Source organism: Sinohyriopsis cumingii, chromosome 9 (assembly GCF_028554795.1).
Source record: "Sinohyriopsis cumingii isolate HCF-2022 chromosome 9, ASM2855479v2, whole genome shotgun sequence".
NCBI classification, from domain to species: domain Eukaryota; kingdom Metazoa; phylum Mollusca; class Bivalvia; order Unionida; family Unionidae; genus Sinohyriopsis; species Sinohyriopsis cumingii.
In genome coordinates this window covers 33,950,761-33,969,469 of record NC_142969.1, presented here as the reverse complement: position 1 = coordinate 33,969,469, position 18,709 = coordinate 33,950,761, and the positions used below count along the sequence as shown (strand labels likewise).

At 35.6% G+C, this 18,709-nt stretch overlaps 1 protein-coding gene across 1 annotated transcript in view; it reads right to left on the bottom strand.

Annotated features, from left to right (window-relative positions):
- Window positions 1-968: 968 nt before the first annotated feature.
- Window positions 969-18,709, bottom strand: part of LOC149791513 (uncharacterized) — an 83,400-nt gene continuing 65,659 nt past the window's right edge. The window contains exons 11-18 of the mRNA XM_089969439.1: window positions 17,151-17,375; window positions 14,932-15,156; window positions 12,466-12,690; window positions 10,247-10,471; window positions 7,781-8,005; window positions 5,562-5,786; window positions 3,096-3,320; window positions 969-1,099 (exon numbers count right to left, since the gene is read on the bottom strand). Of these exons, the coding sequence (XP_089825565.1) occupies window positions 969-1,099; window positions 3,096-3,320; window positions 5,562-5,786; window positions 7,781-8,005; window positions 10,247-10,471; window positions 12,466-12,690; window positions 14,932-15,156; window positions 17,151-17,375 (1,706 nt within the window). The remainder of the gene's footprint in view (window positions 1,100-3,095; window positions 3,321-5,561; window positions 5,787-7,780; window positions 8,006-10,246; window positions 10,472-12,465; window positions 12,691-14,931; window positions 15,157-17,150; window positions 17,376-18,709) is intronic.

Genomic DNA, 18,709 nt, shown 5'->3' with positions numbered 1-18,709 from the left:
CCAGAGGTAATTATACAGCATCATCTTTACTTACATTCTGACCCATGTGCCTTTCAATAACATTTTGTACTATGTAAATTAATGTGTAGTTGCATTTGTTAATAATGTTTTTAAAATCTTAATTTCTGCAATCGTTTTCTTTACACGTGACAGAAAACAGTATATGAAATAGATTTCGAGAAAGTATACCCTTTTAAAAATTCTGAACAATTCCAATTTAAATGTATCTGTAATCCGTTCTCTTCCCTGCCTAATAAACATCTCAACTTTAAAAGCAAATCGGGTGAGTACCTATATTGTGCATTCTAGATCTCTTACAATTGTTCTTGTTTCTGGATGCATGTGTCCATTTTTGCAAGTGAATTGACACTATTACTGATCCTCTGAATCGCTCAAATGGATTCGTCTCGCAATGTGTTGCAGAACAGAATGCTTGTCCTTGTCATATCTCCTTCCCAAATTGAAATTAGTCTTTGACATTCGCTTAGTTTTAAATGGAGAATGGAAGTAAACAAATGTTTTCTATTTGTAAATGATGAATATTTGCTATGCTAAAATATACAAACAAGTGACATCAGATCTTAAGAGATCATTTTGATTTTCCGAGCAGTCTGGAAGAATGTATGATTTGGTAGTCTCCCACGTATTGAATGCAACATTCAATAAAGAATCTAAATATCATTTGTCTGGTTGTTTTATTCGTCATCTTATGTACTTTATTATATAATTACACAGCTTCTTATCAGAGGCATGATAAGTAACAAGAATGAATTTTTAAAGATCTACCATTAGCACTGGTGGAAGTGGTCAGACAATTTGGTAATGTTGGTTGTTGTTTGATCAGGTGTGTAGTTAAGATAGACATAGTTTTACCTGTAGTAGTGTCTCTATCTGTGGTTGTAGTAGTCGTTGCCGATGTTGTGCTGATACTTGTTGATGGGAGTGTGGTTGTAATTGTGGTATCACTTTCAGTACTTGCTGTCGATGAAGTCAATGTCGAGCTCGAGGTTGGGAGGCTGGTACCTAGTAGTTGCAGTTGTAGGTGTTTCAGTGGATAATGTTGTTGATTCCACCGTGGTGCTGCTGGTTGTTGTTTGATCTGTGTAAATACATTGAGAAATAAAATGCCAAGAAAGAATCTCTCGCAATCTGAAAACGTCGCGTAGCATTCGGAGAGGGAATCTGATTCTTATTGTGTTTGCAACCAACCCGATGTGACAAGCGAGCAAGAGAAACAGTGTTCATTTGCTGCTGCAAACTATCTGCATTATTTTACAGTTTGTACATGTAGAAGTGCAGTCTTTGATATAAGACGATGCTACGAATGCATTGCTGGTAATGTCATCTCCACTATTCAATGATATGATATTCTTTATGATGTGTTTCGAAGGAACTACACTCATTTAAGTGTATACGTTTGATCATGTTCTCCTTTTCAATTACGAAACTTCCATGGTACATATATCCCAGTGAGGGCCCTGAGTGACCGAGTGGTGTAAAGCGCTCTCCGTTACGGATCACTGCCATCTCACCTCTATCTGCGTGGGTTCGGGTCTAGGATTCGGCCAATGTGGGTATGTTAGAAAGCTTGCTACTAGCTTCTCGTGAGTCGGTGGTTCTTCCTGGGGTTTTCCCGGTATTCTTCCTCTACCATTAATACTGGCCGCCATGCATAGCCTATCCGTGTGCTGACAAATGACTTTAAACCCCACAACAACAACAGCATATCCCAGTGATTTCGTTCGATCTATATCTGCTAAATATCATTAAGTCTTCAAGTAATAGAGCAATACCTAGCACTAATTCTGAGTCTTGTGGGTTACAACAACCGTATAAAGTCTGGAATAAGGAAATAAACTGGCTTTGAAAAGTCTGGTTTTAAACAAAATAACCTATGTTTCTTTGATTTTTATTGAAAGTGATTGTCAAAATAAATTCTCAACGTTACGTCAAACAAGTGTATCTTCTAGCACACCTTGACAATATAATTTAACTGTATCTGATAAATTTAATTTTCTTTATAAGAGCTATCTAAACTTCCCAAATCGAACTCGTCAGGAAATCATATGCTGGTATTTTGTATGTCTATCATTTATGAATGAGATCAATGCATTTGTCTCTTTTGTCATTTTCTTATGATACATATTGTTGGAACTATATATATCTTAGTATGTTCTCCTTCTCAATTCTTCTAATTTAATGCACATATACATCAACGATTTGTTTATGTGACCTAGGGATAATTATGCTTCTTATACAGCAACATCTAACTTTACATTCTGAGCCATGTGCCTTTCGAGAACAATTTAAATATGTGAATTAACGTAACTTGTATTTCATCCTTATGGTTTTTGAAAACAATTTAATCACTTTCGTTCATCTTTCTTGCACGTGATTGACAACATTATATGTAAAAGAGATTTCTAGCAAGTATATCCTTTACCAATTCTGAACAATTCCATTTATCTGTATCTCGAATCCTTTCCTTTACCGGCTTAATAAACCTCTGAACTTTAAAAGCAATCGGGCGAATCCCCTACATTAAGCCATTCTAGATCTCCTACAATTGTTATTGTTCTTGATGCACGTGTCCAGTTTTGGAAGTGAATGGAAACTATTACTTATCATCTGAATTGCTCAAATGCATTCGTCTCGCAATATGTTGCGTAATAGTATGCTTGTGTTTGTAATATTTCCTTGCTTGAAATTAGGCTTTGGCATTCAGATAGTTTTGCATGGAGAATGGAAGTAAACCAAATCATTCTATATTTGTAAATGATGAATATTTGCAACAATAAACAGTACTAAGAAGTGACAAGAACATCTTAAGAAAACATTCCGATTTTCCTATGTATGATTTAGTAGTCTCTCACCTTTAGAATGTAACATAAATTAAGTATCTAAATATAATTTGTCTAGTTATTTTATTTGTTATCATATGCAGTGTGTTATATAATTGAAAACACTCGTATCGGAGCATGAAAAAAAGAATGAGTTTTCTCATGATCTATCTTGGGTATTGCAGGAAGTCGTCACCGAGGTGGTAATGGTGGTTGTTGTGTTATTAGGTGTTGTTAAGATATACATTTTTTTACCTGTAGTAGTGTCTCTATCTGTGGTTGTAGCAGTCGTTGCCGTTGTAGTGCTGGTACTTCTTGATGGCTGTGTGGTTGTAATTGTGGTATCACTTTCAGTACTAGTTGTCGGTGAAGACAATGTCGAACTAGAGGTCGGGACGCTGGTACTAGTAGTTGATGTTGTAGGTGTCTCTGTGGATAATGTTGTTGGTTCCACCGTGGTGCTGCTGGTTGTTGTTTGTTCTGTGCAAATACATTCAGAATTAAAATGTCAAGAACAATTCTCTCACAATCTGAAAACATCAAGTACCATTGGGAGAGGGAATCGGATTCTTACAATCTTTGCATGATCCCTGATGTGACAAGCGAGCAAGAGTAAATTCATTCCTTTGTTTGTGCAGACTATCTGCATTATTTTAAATTTAGTACATGTAGAAGTGCAATCTTTCATATAAGCCGATGGTTGGCATGCATTGCTAGTAATGTCATCTCCATTATTCAGTGATATCTTCAAGATGTGTTTCTAAGGAAATGCACTCACGGTAGGTTTATAAGTCTGATCATGTTCTCCGTTTCGATTACTAAAACTCCAAGGTACCTGTATCCATGTGATTCATTTCGATCTATATATGCAACACATCATTACGTCTGCATGTAATAGAACAAGACCTAACACTACATTCTGGGCCATGTGGGTTACAACAACGGTAGAAATCGTGGTTAAGGAAGGAATTGGCTTTGAAAAATATGGCTTTAAACAAAATGGCTTCTGTTTCTTTGCATTTTATTGAAAATGAGTGTCAAAATAAATTCTCAACGTTACGACAAACAAGATTATCTTCTAGCGAACATTGAACATACAATTTAACTTCATGAGATACGTTTCAATTTCCTTTATAACAACTATCTCAACTTCAAAATTGAGTTCAAGGGCAAAATATATGCCCGTATTTTCGATGTCTTTCATTTATGAACGAGTTCAATGTTTTTGTCTCTTTTGTCATTTTCTAAATGATACCTATTGTAATTACTGTCGCAAAGGACAGGCAAGGGGATTATGATATGATTAATGTACGTTTACCCCAGCAGAGATTCAAATCATTTTCCTTATGATATTGCAGTAATTTCGCAATTCAATTTGTATTACACGATGTAAATATCATTTGTTAGACGATTCTTTCTTTCATAGCAAAGACATTATTATTCGAAAGTTTTTTTCTTTGCAAATAGAAACCGAAGTGAATTGCCATGAATTATTCTCCCGCAAACAAAAACAGCTATGAACAATTTGGAGACTGAATAACGCTCTTAATGTGTTTGCAAGACAAATGATGTACATCGCGAGCAAGATAAAAAGTGTTTTAAACAGCGCTAAAGGATTGATGTTTCAATCTTAGGATGTGCGTAGTTGCAACCAAGGATATAAAAGAATGATAAAATTGTGTCGTTTGTAAAGCCTGCTATATTATTCAATGAAGTCTCCGTGATCCGTTTACAAGCAGGAAAGCTTGTAGGAAATAAATATATCTGAGTTGGATATCCGTCTCATTTATTCCAATTCCAACACACCTACACCTCAATGATTTGTTTCTGTAGATATCTGTGACCCAGAGGTAATTATACAGCATCATCTTTACTTACATTCTGACCCATGTGCCTTTCAATAACATTTGTACTATGTAAATTAATGTGTAGTTGCATTTGTTAATAATGGTTTTAAAAATCTTAATCTTCTGCAATCGTTTTCTTTACACGTGACAGAAAACAGTATATGAAAAGAGATTTCGAGAAAGTATACCTTTTAAAAATTCTGAACAATTCCATTTAAATGTATCTGTAATCCGTTCTTCTTCCCTGCCTAATAAACATCTCAACTTTAAAAGCAATCGGGTGAGTACCCTATATTGTGCCATTCTAGATCTCTTACAATTGTTCTTGTTCTGGATGCATGTGTCCATTTTTGCAAGTGAATTGACACTATTACTGATCCTCTGAATCGCTCAAATGGATTCGTCTCGCAATGTGTTGCAGAACAGAATGCTTGTCCTTGTCATATCTCCTTCCCCAAATTGAAATTAGTCTTTGACATTCGCTTAGTTTTAAATGGAGAATGGAAGTAAACCAAATGTTTCTCTATTTGTAAATGATGAATATTTGCTATGCTAAAATATACAAACAAGTGACAATCAGATCTTAAGAGATCATTTTGATTTTCCGAGCAGTCTGGAAGAATGTATGATTTGGTAGTCTCCCACGTATTGAATGCAACATTCAATAAGAATCTAAATATCATTTGTCTGGTTGTTTTATTCGTCATCTTATGTACTTTATTATATAATTTCACAGCTTCTTATCAGAGCATGATAAGTAACAAGAATGAATTTTTAAAAGATCTACCATTAGCACTGGTGGAAGTGGTCGACAATTTGGTAATGTTGGTTGTTGTTTGATCAGGTGTTGTTGTTAAGATAGACATAGTTTTACCTGTAGTAGTGTCTCTATCTGTGGTTGTAGTAGTCGTTGCCGATGTTGTGCTGATACTTGTTGATGGGAGTGTGGTTGTAATTGTGGTATCACTTTCAGTACTTGCTGTCGATGAAGTCAATGTCGAGCTCGAGGTTGGGAGGCTGGTACTAGTAGTTGCAGTTGTAGGTGTTTCAGTGGATAATGTTGTTGATTCCACCGTGGTGCTGCTGGTTGTTGTTTGATCTGTGTAAATACATTGAGAAATAAAATGCCAAGAAAGAATCTCTCGCAATCTGAAAACGTCGCGTAGCATTCGGAGAGGGAATCTGATTCTTATTGTGTTTGCAACCAACCCGATGTGACAAGCGAGCAAGAGAAACAGTGTTCATTTGCTGCTGCAAACTATCTGCATTATTTTACAGTTTGTACATGTAGAAGTGCAGTCTTTGATATAAGACGATGCTACGAATGCATTGCTGGTAATGTCATCTCCACTATTCAATGATATGATATCTTTATGATGTGTTTCGAAGGAACTACACTCATTTAAGTGTATACGTTTGATCATGTTCTCCTTTTCAATTACGAAACTTCCATGGTACATATATCCCAGTGAGGGCCCTGAGTGACCGAGTGGTGTAAAGCGCTCTCCGTTACGGATCACTGCCATCTCACCTCTATCTGCGTGGGTTCGGGTCTAGGATTCGGCCAATGTGGGTATGTTAGAAAGCTTGCTACTAGCTTCTCGTGAGTCGGTGGTTCTTCCTGGGGTTTTCCCGGGTTCTTCCTCTACCATTAATACTGGCCGCCATGCATAGCCTATCGTGTGCTGACAAATGACTTTAAACCCCACAACAACAACAGCATATCCCAGTGATTTCGTTCGATCTATATCTGCTAAATATCATTAAGTCTTCAAGTAATAGAGCAATACCTAGCACTAATTCTGAGTCTTGTGGGTTACAACAACCGTATAAAGTCTGGAATAAGGAAATAAACTGGCTTTGAAAAGTCTGGTTTTAAACAAAATAACCTATGTTTCTTTGATTTTTATTGAAAGTGATTGTCAAAATAAATTCTCAACGTTACGTCAAACAAGTGTATCTTCTAGCACACCTTGACAATATAATTTAACTGTATCTGATAAATTTAATTTTCCTTTATAAGAGCTATCTAAACTTCCAAATCGAACTCGTCAGGAAATCATATGCTGGTATTTGGTATGTCTATCATTTATGAATGAGATCAATGCATTTGTCTCTTTTGTCATTTTCTTAATGATACATATTGTTGGAAATATATATATCTTAGTATGTTCTCCTTCTCAATTCTTCTAATTTAATGCACATATACATCAACGATTTGTTTATGTGACCTAGGGATAATTATGCTTCTTATACAGCAACATCTAACTTTACATTCTGAGCCATGTGCCTTTCGAGAACAATTTAAATATGTGAATTAACGTAACTTGTATTTCATCCTTATGGTTTTTGAAAACAATTTAATCACTTTCGTTCATCTTTCTTGCACGTGATTGACAACATTATATGTAAAAGAGATTTCTAGCAAGTATATCCTTTACCAATTCTGAACAATTCCATTTATCTGTATCTCGAATCCTTTCCTTTACCGGCTTAATAAACCTCTGAACTTTAAAAGCAATCGGGCGAATCCCCTACATTAAGCCATTCTAGATCTCCTACAATTGTTATTGTTCTTGATGCACGTGTCCAGTTTTGGAAGTGAATGGAAACTATTACTTATCATCTGAATTGCTCAAATGCATTCGTCTCGCAATATGTTGCGTAATAGTATGCTTGTGTTTGTAATATTTCCTTGCTTGAAATTAGGCTTTGGCATTCAGATAGTTTTGCATGGAGAATGGAAGTAAACCAAATCATTCTATATTTGTAAATGATGAATATTTGCAACAATAAACAGTACTAAGAAGTGACAAGAACATCTTAAGAAAACATTCCGATTTTCCTATGTATGATTTAGTAGTCTCTCACCTTTAGAATGTAACATAAATTAAGTATCTAAATATAATTTGTCTAGTTATTTTATTTGTTATCATATGCAGTGTGTTATATAATTGAAAACACTCGTATCGGAGCATGAAAAAAAGAATGAGTTTTCTCATGATCTATCTTGGGTATTGCAGGAAGTCGTCACCGAGGTGGTAATGGTGGTTGTTGTGTTATTAGGTGTTGTTAAGATATACATTTTTTTACCTGTAGTAGTGTCTCTATCTGTGGTTGTAGCAGTCGTTGCCGTTGTAGTGCTGGTACTTCTTGATGGCTGTGTGGTTGTAATTGTGGTATCACTTTCAGTACTAGTTGTCGGTGAAGACAATGTCGAACTAGAGGTCGGGACGCTGGTACTAGTAGTTGATGTTGTAGGTGTCTCTGTGGATAATGTTGTTGGTTCCACCGTGGTGCTGCTGGTTGTTGTTTGTTCTGTGCAAATACATTCAGAATTAAAATGTCAAGAACAATTCTCTCACAATCTGAAAACATCAAGTACCATTGGGAGAGGGAATCGGATTCTTACAATCTTTGCATGATCCCTGATGTGACAAGCGAGCAAGAGTAAATTCATTCCTTTGTTTGTGCAGACTATCTGCATTATTTTAAATTTAGTACATGTAGAAGTGCAATCTTTCATATAAGCCGATGGTTGGCATGCATTGCTAGTAATGTCATCTCCATTATTCAGTGATATCTTCAAGATGTGTTTCTAAGGAAATGCACTCACGGTAGGTTTATAAGTCTGATCATGTTCTCCGTTTCGATTACTAAAACTCCAAGGTACCTGTATCCATGTGATTCATTTCGATCTATATATGCAACACATCATTACGTCTGCATGTAATAGAACAAGACCTAACACTACATTCTGGGCCATGTGGGTTACAACAACGGTAGAAATCGTGGTTAAGGAAGGAATTGGCTTTGAAAAATATGGCTTTAAACAAAATGGCTTCTGTTTCTTTGCATTTTATTGAAAATGAGTGTCAAAATAAATTCTCAACGTTACGACAAACAAGATTATCTTCTAGCGAACATTGAACATACAATTTAACTTCATGAGATACGTTTCAATTTCCTTTATAACAACTATCTCAACTTCAAAATTGAGTTCAAGGGCAAAATATATGCCCGTATTTTCGATGTCTTTCATTTATGAACGAGTTCAATGTTTTTGTCTCTTTTGTCATTTTCTAAATGATACCTATTGTAATTACTGTCGCAAAGGACAGGCAAGGGGATTATGATATGATTAATGTACGTTTACCCCAGCAGAGATTCAAATCATTTTCCTTATGATATTGCAGTAATTTCGCAATTCAATTTGTATTACACGATGTAAATATCATTTGTTAGACGATTCTTTCTTTCATAGCAAAGACATTATTATTCGAAAGTTTTTTTCTTTGCAAATAGAAACCGAAGTGAATTGCCATGAATTATTCTCCCGCAAACAAAAACAGCTATGAACAATTTGGAGACTGAATAACGCTCTTAATGTGTTTGCAAGACAAATGATGTACATCGCGAGCAAGATAAAAAGTGTTTTAAACAGCGCTAAAGGATTGATGTTTCAATCTTAGGATGTGCGTAGTTGCAACCAAGGATATAAAAGAATGATAAAATTGTGTCGTTTGTAAAGCCTGCTATATTATTCAATGAAGTCTCCGTGATCCGTTTACAAGCAGGAAAGCTTGTAGGAAATAAATATATCTGAGTTGGATATCCGTCTCATTTATTCCAATTCCAACACACCTACACCTCAATGATTTGTTTCTGTAGATATCTGTGACCCAGAGGTAATTATACAGCATCATCTTTACTTACATTCTGACCCATGTGCCTTTCAATAACATTTGTACTATGTAAATTAATGTGTAGTTGCATTTGTTAATAATGGTTTTAAAAATCTTAATCTTCTGCAATCGTTTTCTTTACACGTGACAGAAAACAGTATATGAAAAGAGATTTCGAGAAAGTATACCTTTTAAAAATTCTGAACAATTCCATTTAAATGTATCTGTAATCCGTTCTTCTTCCCTGCCTAATAAACATCTCAACTTTAAAAGCAATCGGGTGAGTACCCTATATTGTGCCATTCTAGATCTCTTACAATTGTTCTTGTTCTGGATGCATGTGTCCATTTTTGCAAGTGAATTGACACTATTACTGATCCTCTGAATCGCTCAAATGGATTCGTCTCGCAATGTGTTGCAGAACAGAATGCTTGTCCTTGTCATATCTCCTTCCCCAAATTGAAATTAGTCTTTGACATTCGCTTAGTTTTAAATGGAGAATGGAAGTAAACCAAATGTTTCTCTATTTGTAAATGATGAATATTTGCTATGCTAAAATATACAAACAAGTGACAATCAGATCTTAAGAGATCATTTTGATTTTCCGAGCAGTCTGGAAGAATGTATGATTTGGTAGTCTCCCACGTATTGAATGCAACATTCAATAAGAATCTAAATATCATTTGTCTGGTTGTTTTATTCGTCATCTTATGTACTTTATTATATAATTTCACAGCTTCTTATCAGAGCATGATAAGTAACAAGAATGAATTTTTAAAAGATCTACCATTAGCACTGGTGGAAGTGGTCGACAATTTGGTAATGTTGGTTGTTGTTTGATCAGGTGTTGTTGTTAAGATAGACATAGTTTTACCTGTAGTAGTGTCTCTATCTGTGGTTGTAGTAGTCGTTGCCGATGTTGTGCTGATACTTGTTGATGGGAGTGTGGTTGTAATTGTGGTATCACTTTCAGTACTTGCTGTCGATGAAGTCAATGTCGAGCTCGAGGTTGGGAGGCTGGTACTAGTAGTTGCAGTTGTAGGTGTTTCAGTGGATAATGTTGTTGATTCCACCGTGGTGCTGCTGGTTGTTGTTTGATCTGTGTAAATACATTGAGAAATAAAATGCCAAGAAAGAATCTCTCGCAATCTGAAAACGTCGCGTAGCATTCGGAGAGGGAATCTGATTCTTATTGTGTTTGCAACCAACCCGATGTGACAAGCGAGCAAGAGAAACAGTGTTCATTTGCTGCTGCAAACTATCTGCATTATTTTACAGTTTGTACATGTAGAAGTGCAGTCTTTGATATAAGACGATGCTACGAATGCATTGCTGGTAATGTCATCTCCACTATTCAATGATATGATATCTTTATGATGTGTTTCGAAGGAACTACACTCATTTAAGTGTATACGTTTGATCATGTTCTCCTTTTCAATTACGAAACTTCCATGGTACATATATCCCAGTGAGGGCCCTGAGTGACCGAGTGGTGTAAAGCGCTCTCCGTTACGGATCACTGCCATCTCACCTCTATCTGCGTGGGTTCGGGTCTAGGATTCGGCCAATGTGGGTATGTTAGAAAGCTTGCTACTAGCTTCTCGTGAGTCGGTGGTTCTTCCTGGGGTTTTCCCGGGTTCTTCCTCTACCATTAATACTGGCCGCCATGCATAGCCTATCGTGTGCTGACAAATGACTTTAAACCCCACAACAACAACAGCATATCCCAGTGATTTCGTTCGATCTATATCTGCTAAATATCATTAAGTCTTCAAGTAATAGAGCAATACCTAGCACTAATTCTGAGTCTTGTGGGTTACAACAACCGTATAAAGTCTGGAATAAGGAAATAAACTGGCTTTGAAAAGTCTGGTTTTAAACAAAATAACCTATGTTTCTTTGATTTTTATTGAAAGTGATTGTCAAAATAAATTCTCAACGTTACGTCAAACAAGTGTATCTTCTAGCACACCTTGACAATATAATTTAACTGTATCTGATAAATTTAATTTTCCTTTATAAGAGCTATCTAAACTTCCAAATCGAACTCGTCAGGAAATCATATGCTGGTATTTTGTATGTCTATCATTTATGAATGAGATCAATGCATTTGTCTCTTTTGTCATTTTCTTAATGATACATATTGTTGGAAATATATATATCTTAGTATGTTCTCCTTCTCAATTCTTCTAATTTAATGCACATATACATCAACGATTTGTTTATGTGACCTAGGGATAATTATGCTTCTTATACAGCAACATCTAACTTTACATTCTGAGCCATGTGCCTTTCGAGAACAATTTAAATATGTGAATTAACGTAACTTGTATTTCATCCTTATGGTTTTTGAAAACAATTTAATCACTTTCGTTCATCTTTCTTGCACGTGATTGACAACATTATATGTAAAAGAGATTTCTAGCAAGTATATCCTTTACCAATTCTGAACAATTCCATTTATCTGTATCTCGAATCCTTTCCTTTACCGGCTTAATAAACCTCTGAACTTTAAAAGCAATCGGGCGAATCCCCTACATTAAGCCATTCTAGATCTCCTACAATTGTTATTGTTCTTGATGCACGTGTCCAGTTTTGGAAGTGAATGGAAACTATTACTTATCATCTGAATTGCTCAAATGCATTCGTCTCGCAATATGTTGCGTAATAGTATGCTTGTGTTTGTAATATTTCCTTGCTTGAAATTAGGCTTTGGCATTCAGATAGTTTTGCATGGAGAATGGAAGTAAACCAAATCATTCTATATTTGTAAATGATGAATATTTGCAACAATAAACAGTACTAAGAAGTGACAAGAACATCTTAAGAAAACATTCCGATTTTCCTATGTATGATTTAGTAGTCTCTCACCTTTAGAATGTAACATAAATTAAGTATCTAAATATAATTTGTCTAGTTATTTTATTTGTTATCATATGCAGTGTGTTATATAATTGAAAACACTCGTATCGGAGCATGAAAAAAAGAATGAGTTTTCTCATGATCTATCTTGGGTATTGCAGGAAGTCGTCACCGAGGTGGTAATGGTGGTTGTTGTGTTATTAGGTGTTGTTAAGATATACATTTTTTTACCTGTAGTAGTGTCTCTATCTGTGGTTGTAGCAGTCGTTGCCGTTGTAGTGCTGGTACTTCTTGATGGCTGTGTGGTTGTAATTGTGGTATCACTTTCAGTACTAGTTGTCGGTGAAGACAATGTCGAACTAGAGGTCGGGACGCTGGTACTAGTAGTTGATGTTGTAGGTGTCTCTGTGGATAATGTTGTTGGTTCCACCGTGGTGCTGCTGGTTGTTGTTTGTTCTGTGCAAATACATTCAGAATTAAAATGTCAAGAACAATTCTCTCACAATCTGAAAACATCAAGTACCATTGGGAGAGGGAATCGGATTCTTACAATCTTTGCATGATCCCTGATGTGACAAGCGAGCAAGAGTAAATTCATTCCTTTGTTTGTGCAGACTATCTGCATTATTTTAAATTTAGTACATGTAGAAGTGCAATCTTTCATATAAGCCGATGGTTGGCATGCATTGCTAGTAATGTCATCTCCATTATTCAGTGATATCTTCAAGATGTGTTTCTAAGGAAATGCACTCACGGTAGGTTTATAAGTCTGATCATGTTCTCCGTTTCGATTACTAAAACTCCAAGGTACCTGTATCCATGTGATTCATTTCGATCTATATATGCAACACATCATTACGTCTGCATGTAATAGAACAAGACCTAACACTACATTCTGGGCCATGTGGGTTACAACAACGGTAGAAATCGTGGTTAAGGAAGGAATTGGCTTTGAAAAATATGGCTTTAAACAAAATGGCTTCTGTTTCTTTGCATTTTATTGAAAATGAGTGTCAAAATAAATTCTCAACGTTACGACAAACAAGATTATCTTCTAGCGAACATTGAACATACAATTTAACTTCATGAGATACGTTTCAATTTCCTTTATAACAACTATCTCAACTTCAAAATTGAGTTCAAGGGCAAAATATATGCCCGTATTTTCGATGTCTTTCATTTATGAACGAGTTCAATGTTTTTGTCTCTTTTGTCATTTTCTAAATGATACCTATTGTAATTACTGTCGCAAAGGACAGGCAAGGGGATTATGATATGATTAATGTACGTTTACCCCAGCAGAGATTCAAATCATTTTCCTTATGATATTGCAGTAATTTCGCAATTCAATTTGTATTACACGATGTAAATATCATTTGTTAGACGATTCTTTCTTTCATAGCAAAGACATTATTATTCGAAAGTTTTTTTCTTTGCAAATAGAAACCGAAGTGAATTGCCATGAATTATTCTCCCGCAAACAAAAACAGCTATGAACAATTTGGAGACTGAATAACGCTCTTAATGTGTTTGCAAGACAAATGATGTACATCGCGAGCAAGATAAAAAGTGTTTTAAACAGCGCTAAAGGATTGATGTTTCAATCTTAGGATGTGCGTAGTTGCAACCAAGGATATAAAAGAATGATAAAATTGTGTCGTTTGTAAAGCCTGCTATATTATTCAATGAAGTCTCCGTGATCCGTTTACAAGCAGGAAAGCTTGTAGGAAATAAATATATCTGAGTTGGATATCCGTCTCATTTATTCCAATTCCAACACACCTACACCTCAATGATTTGTTTCTGTAGATATCTGTGACCCAGAGGTAATTATACAGCATCATCTTTACTTACATTCTGACCCATGTGCCTTTCAATAACATTTGTACTATGTAAATTAATGTGTAGTTGCATTTGTTAATAATGGTTTTAAAAATCTTAATCTTCTGCAATCGTTTTCTTTACACGTGACAGAAAACAGTATATGAAAAGAGATTTCGAGAAAGTATACCTTTTAAAAATTCTGAACAATTCCATTTAAATGTATCTGTAATCCGTTCTTCTTCCCTGCCTAATAAACATCTCAACTTTAAAAGCAATCGGGTGAGTACCCTATATTGTGCCATTCTAGATCTCTTACAATTGTTCTTGTTCTGGATGCATGTGTCCATTTTTGCAAGTGAATTGACACTATTACTGATCCTCTGAATCGCTCAAATGGATTCGTCTCGCAATGTGTTGCAGAACAGAATGCTTGTCCTTGTCATATCTCCTTCCCCAAATTGAAATTAGTCTTTGACATTCGCTTAGTTTTAAATGGAGAATGGAAGTAAACCAAATGTTTCTCTATTTGTAAATGATGAATATTTGCTATGCTAAAATATACAAACAAGTGACAATCAGATCTTAAGAGATCATTTTGATTTTCCGAGCAGTCTGGAAGAATGTATGATTTGGTAGTCTCCCACGTATTGAATGCAACATTCAATAAGAATCTAAATATCATTTGTCTGGTTGTTTTATTCGTCATCTTATGTACTTTATTATATAATTTCACAGCTTCTTATCAGAGCATGATAAGTAACAAGAATGAATTTTTAAAAGATCTACCATTAGCACTGGTGGAAGTGGTCGACAATTTGGTAATGTTGGTTGTTGTTTGATCAGGTGTTGTTGTTAAGATAGACATAGTTTTACCTGTAGTAGTGTCTCTATCTGTGGTTGTAGTAGTCGTTGCCGATGTTGTGCTGATACTTGTTGATGGGAGTGTGGTTGTAATTGTGGTATCACTTTCAGTACTTGCTGTCGATGAAGTCAATGTCGAGCTCGAGGTTGGGAGGCTGGTACTAGTAGTTGCAGTTGTAGGTGTTTCAGTGGATAATGTTGTTGATTCCACCGTGGTGCTGCTGGTTGTTGTTTGATCTGTGTAAATACATTGAGAAATAAAATGCCAAGAAAGAATCTCTCGCAATCTGAAAACGTCGCGTAGCATTCGGAGAGGGAATCTGATTCTTATTGTGTTTGCAACCAACCCGATGTGACAAGCGAGCAAGAGAAACAGTGTTCATTTGCTGCTGCAAACTATCTGCATTATTTTACAGTTTGTACATGTAGAAGTGCAGTCTTTGATATAAGACGATGCTACGAATGCATTGCTGGTAATGTCATCTCCACTATTCAATGATATGATATCTTTATGATGTGTTTCGAAGGAACTACACTCATTTAAGTGTATACGTTTGATCATGTTCTCCTTTTCAATTACGAAACTTCCATGGTACATATATCCCAGTGAGGGCCCTGAGTGACCGAGTGGTGTAAAGCGCTCTCCGTTACGGATCACTGCCATCTCACCTCTATCTGCGTGGGTTCGGGTCTAGGATTCGGCCAATGTGGGTATGTTAGAAAGCTTGCTACTAGCTTCTCGTGAGTCGGTGGTTCTTCCTGGGGTTTTCCCGGGTTCTTCCTCTACCATTAATACTGGCCGCCATGCATAGCCTATCGTGTGCTGACAAATGACTTTAAACCCCACAACAACAACAGCATATCCCAGTGATTTCGTTCGATCTATATCTGCTAAATATCATTAAGTCTTCAAGTAATAGAGCAATACCTAGCACTAATTCTGAGTCTTGTGGGTTACAACAACCGTATAAAGTCTGGAATAAGGAAATAAACTGGCTTTGAAAAGTCTGGTTTTAAACAAAATAACCTATGTTTCTTTGATTTTTATTGAAAGTGATTGTCAAAATAAATTCTCAACGTTACGTCAAACAAGTGTATCTTCTAGCACACCTTGACAATATAATTTAACTGTATCTGATAAATTTAATTTTCCTTTATAAGAGCTATCTAAACTTCCAAATCGAACTCGTCAGGAAATCATATGCTGGTATTTGGTATGTCTATCATTTATGAATGAGATCAATGCATTTGTCTCTTTTGTCATTTTCTTAATGATACATATTGTTGGAAATATATATATCTTAGTATGTTCTCCTTCTCAATTCTTCTAATTTAATGCACATATACATCAACGATTTGTTTATGTGACCTAGGGATAATTATGCTTCTTATACAGCAACATCTAACTTTACATTCTGAGCCATGTGCCTTTCGAGAACAATTTAAATATGTGAATTAACGTAACTTGTATTTCATCCTTATGGTTTTTGAAAACAATTTAATCACTTTCGTTCATCTTTCTTGCACGTGATTGACAACATTATATGTAAAAGAGATTTCTAGCAAGTATATCCTTTACCAATTCTGAACAATTCCATTTATCTGTATCTCGAATCCTTTCCTTTACCGGCTTAATAAACCTCTGAACTTTAAAATCAATCGGGCGAATCCCCTACATTAAGCCATTCTAGATCTCCTACAATTGTTATTGTTCTTGATGCACGTGTCCAGTTTTGGAAGTGAATGGAAACTATTACTTATCATCTGAATTGCTCAAATGCATTCGTCTCGCAATATGTTGCGTAATAGTATGCTTGTGTTTGTAATATTTCCTTGCTTGAAATTAGGCTTTGGCATTCAGATAGTTTTGCATGGAGAATGGAAGTAAACCAAATCATTCTATATTTGTAAATGATGAATATTTGCAACAATAAACAGTACTAAGAAGTGACAAGAACATCTTAAGAAAACATTCCGATTTTCCTATGTATGATTTAGTAGTCTCTCACCTTTAGAATGTAACATAAATTAAGTATCTAAATATAATTTGTCTAGTTATTTTATTTGTTATCATATGCAGTGTGTTATATAATTGAAAACACTCGTATCGGAGCATGAAAAAAAGAATGAGTTTTCTCATGATCTATCTTGGGTATTGCAGGAAGTCGTCACCGAGGTGGTAATGGTGGTTGTTGTGTTATTAGGTGTTGTTAAGATATACATTTTTTTACCTGTAGTAGTGTCTCTATCTGTGGTTGTAGCAGTCGTTGCCGTTGTAGTGCTGGTACTTCTTGATGGCTGTGTGGTTGTAATTGTGGTATCACTTTCAGTACTAGTTGTCGGTGAAGACAATGTCGAACTAGAGGTCGGGACGCTGGTACTAGTAGTTGATGTTGTAGGTGTCTCTGTGGATAATGTTGTTGGTTCCACCGTGGTGCTGCTGGTTGTTGTTTGTTCTGTGCAAATACATTCAGAATTAAAATGTCAAGAACAATTCTCTCACAATCTGAAAACATCAAGTACCATTGGGAGAGGGAATCGGATTCTTACAATCTTTGCATGATCCCTGATGTGACAAGCGAGCAAGAGTAAATTCATTCCTTTGTTTGTGCAGACTATCTGCATTATTTTAAATTTAGTACATGTAGAAGTGCAATCTTTCATATAAGCCGATGGTTGGCATGCATTGCTAGTAATGTCATCTCCATTATTCAGTGATATCTTCAAGATGTGTTTCTAAGGAAATGCACTCACGGTAGGTTTATAAGTCTGATCATGTTCTCCGTTTCGATTACTAAAACTCCAAGGTACCTGTATCCATGTGATTCATTTCGATCTATATATGCAACACATCATTACGTCTGCATGTAATAGAACAAGACCTAACACTACATTCTGGGCCATGTGGGTTACAACAACGGTAGAAATCGTGGTTAAGGAAGGAATTGGCTTTGAAAAATATGGCTTTAAACAAAATGGCTTCTGTTTCTTTGCATTTTATTGAAAATGAGTGTCAAAATAAATTCTCAACGTTACGACAAACAAGATTATCTTCTAGCGAACATTGAACATACAATTTAACTTCATGAGATACGTTTCAATTTCCTTTATAACAACTATCTCAACTTCAAAATTGAGTTCAAGGGCAAAATATATGCCCGTATTTTCGATGTCTTTCATTTATGAACGAGTTCAATGTTTTTGTCTCTTTTGTCATTTTCTAAATGATACCTATTGTAATTACTGTCGCAAAGGACAGGCAAGGGGATTATGATATGATTAATGTACGTTTACCCCAGCAGAGATTCAAATCATTTTCCTTATGATATTGCAGTAATTTCGCAATTCAATTTGTATTACACGATGTAAATATCATTTGTTAGACGATTCTTTCTTTCATAGCAAAGACATTATTATTCGAAAGTTTTTTTCTTTGCAAATAGAAACCGAAGTGAATTGCCATGAATTATTCTCCCGCAAACAAAAACAGCTATGAACAATTTGGAGACTGAATAACGCTCTTAATGTGTTTGCAAGACAAATGATGTACATCGCGAGCAAGATAAAAAGTGTTTTAAACAGCGCTAAAGGATTGATGTTTCAATCTTAGGATGTGCGTAGTTGCAACCAAGGATATAAAAGAATGATAAAATTGTGTCGTTTGTAAAGCCTGCTATATTATTCAATGAAGTCTCCGTGATCCGTTTACAAGCAGGAAAGCTTGTAGGAAATAAATATATCTGAGTTGGATATCCGTCTCATTTATTCCAATTCCAACACACCTACACCT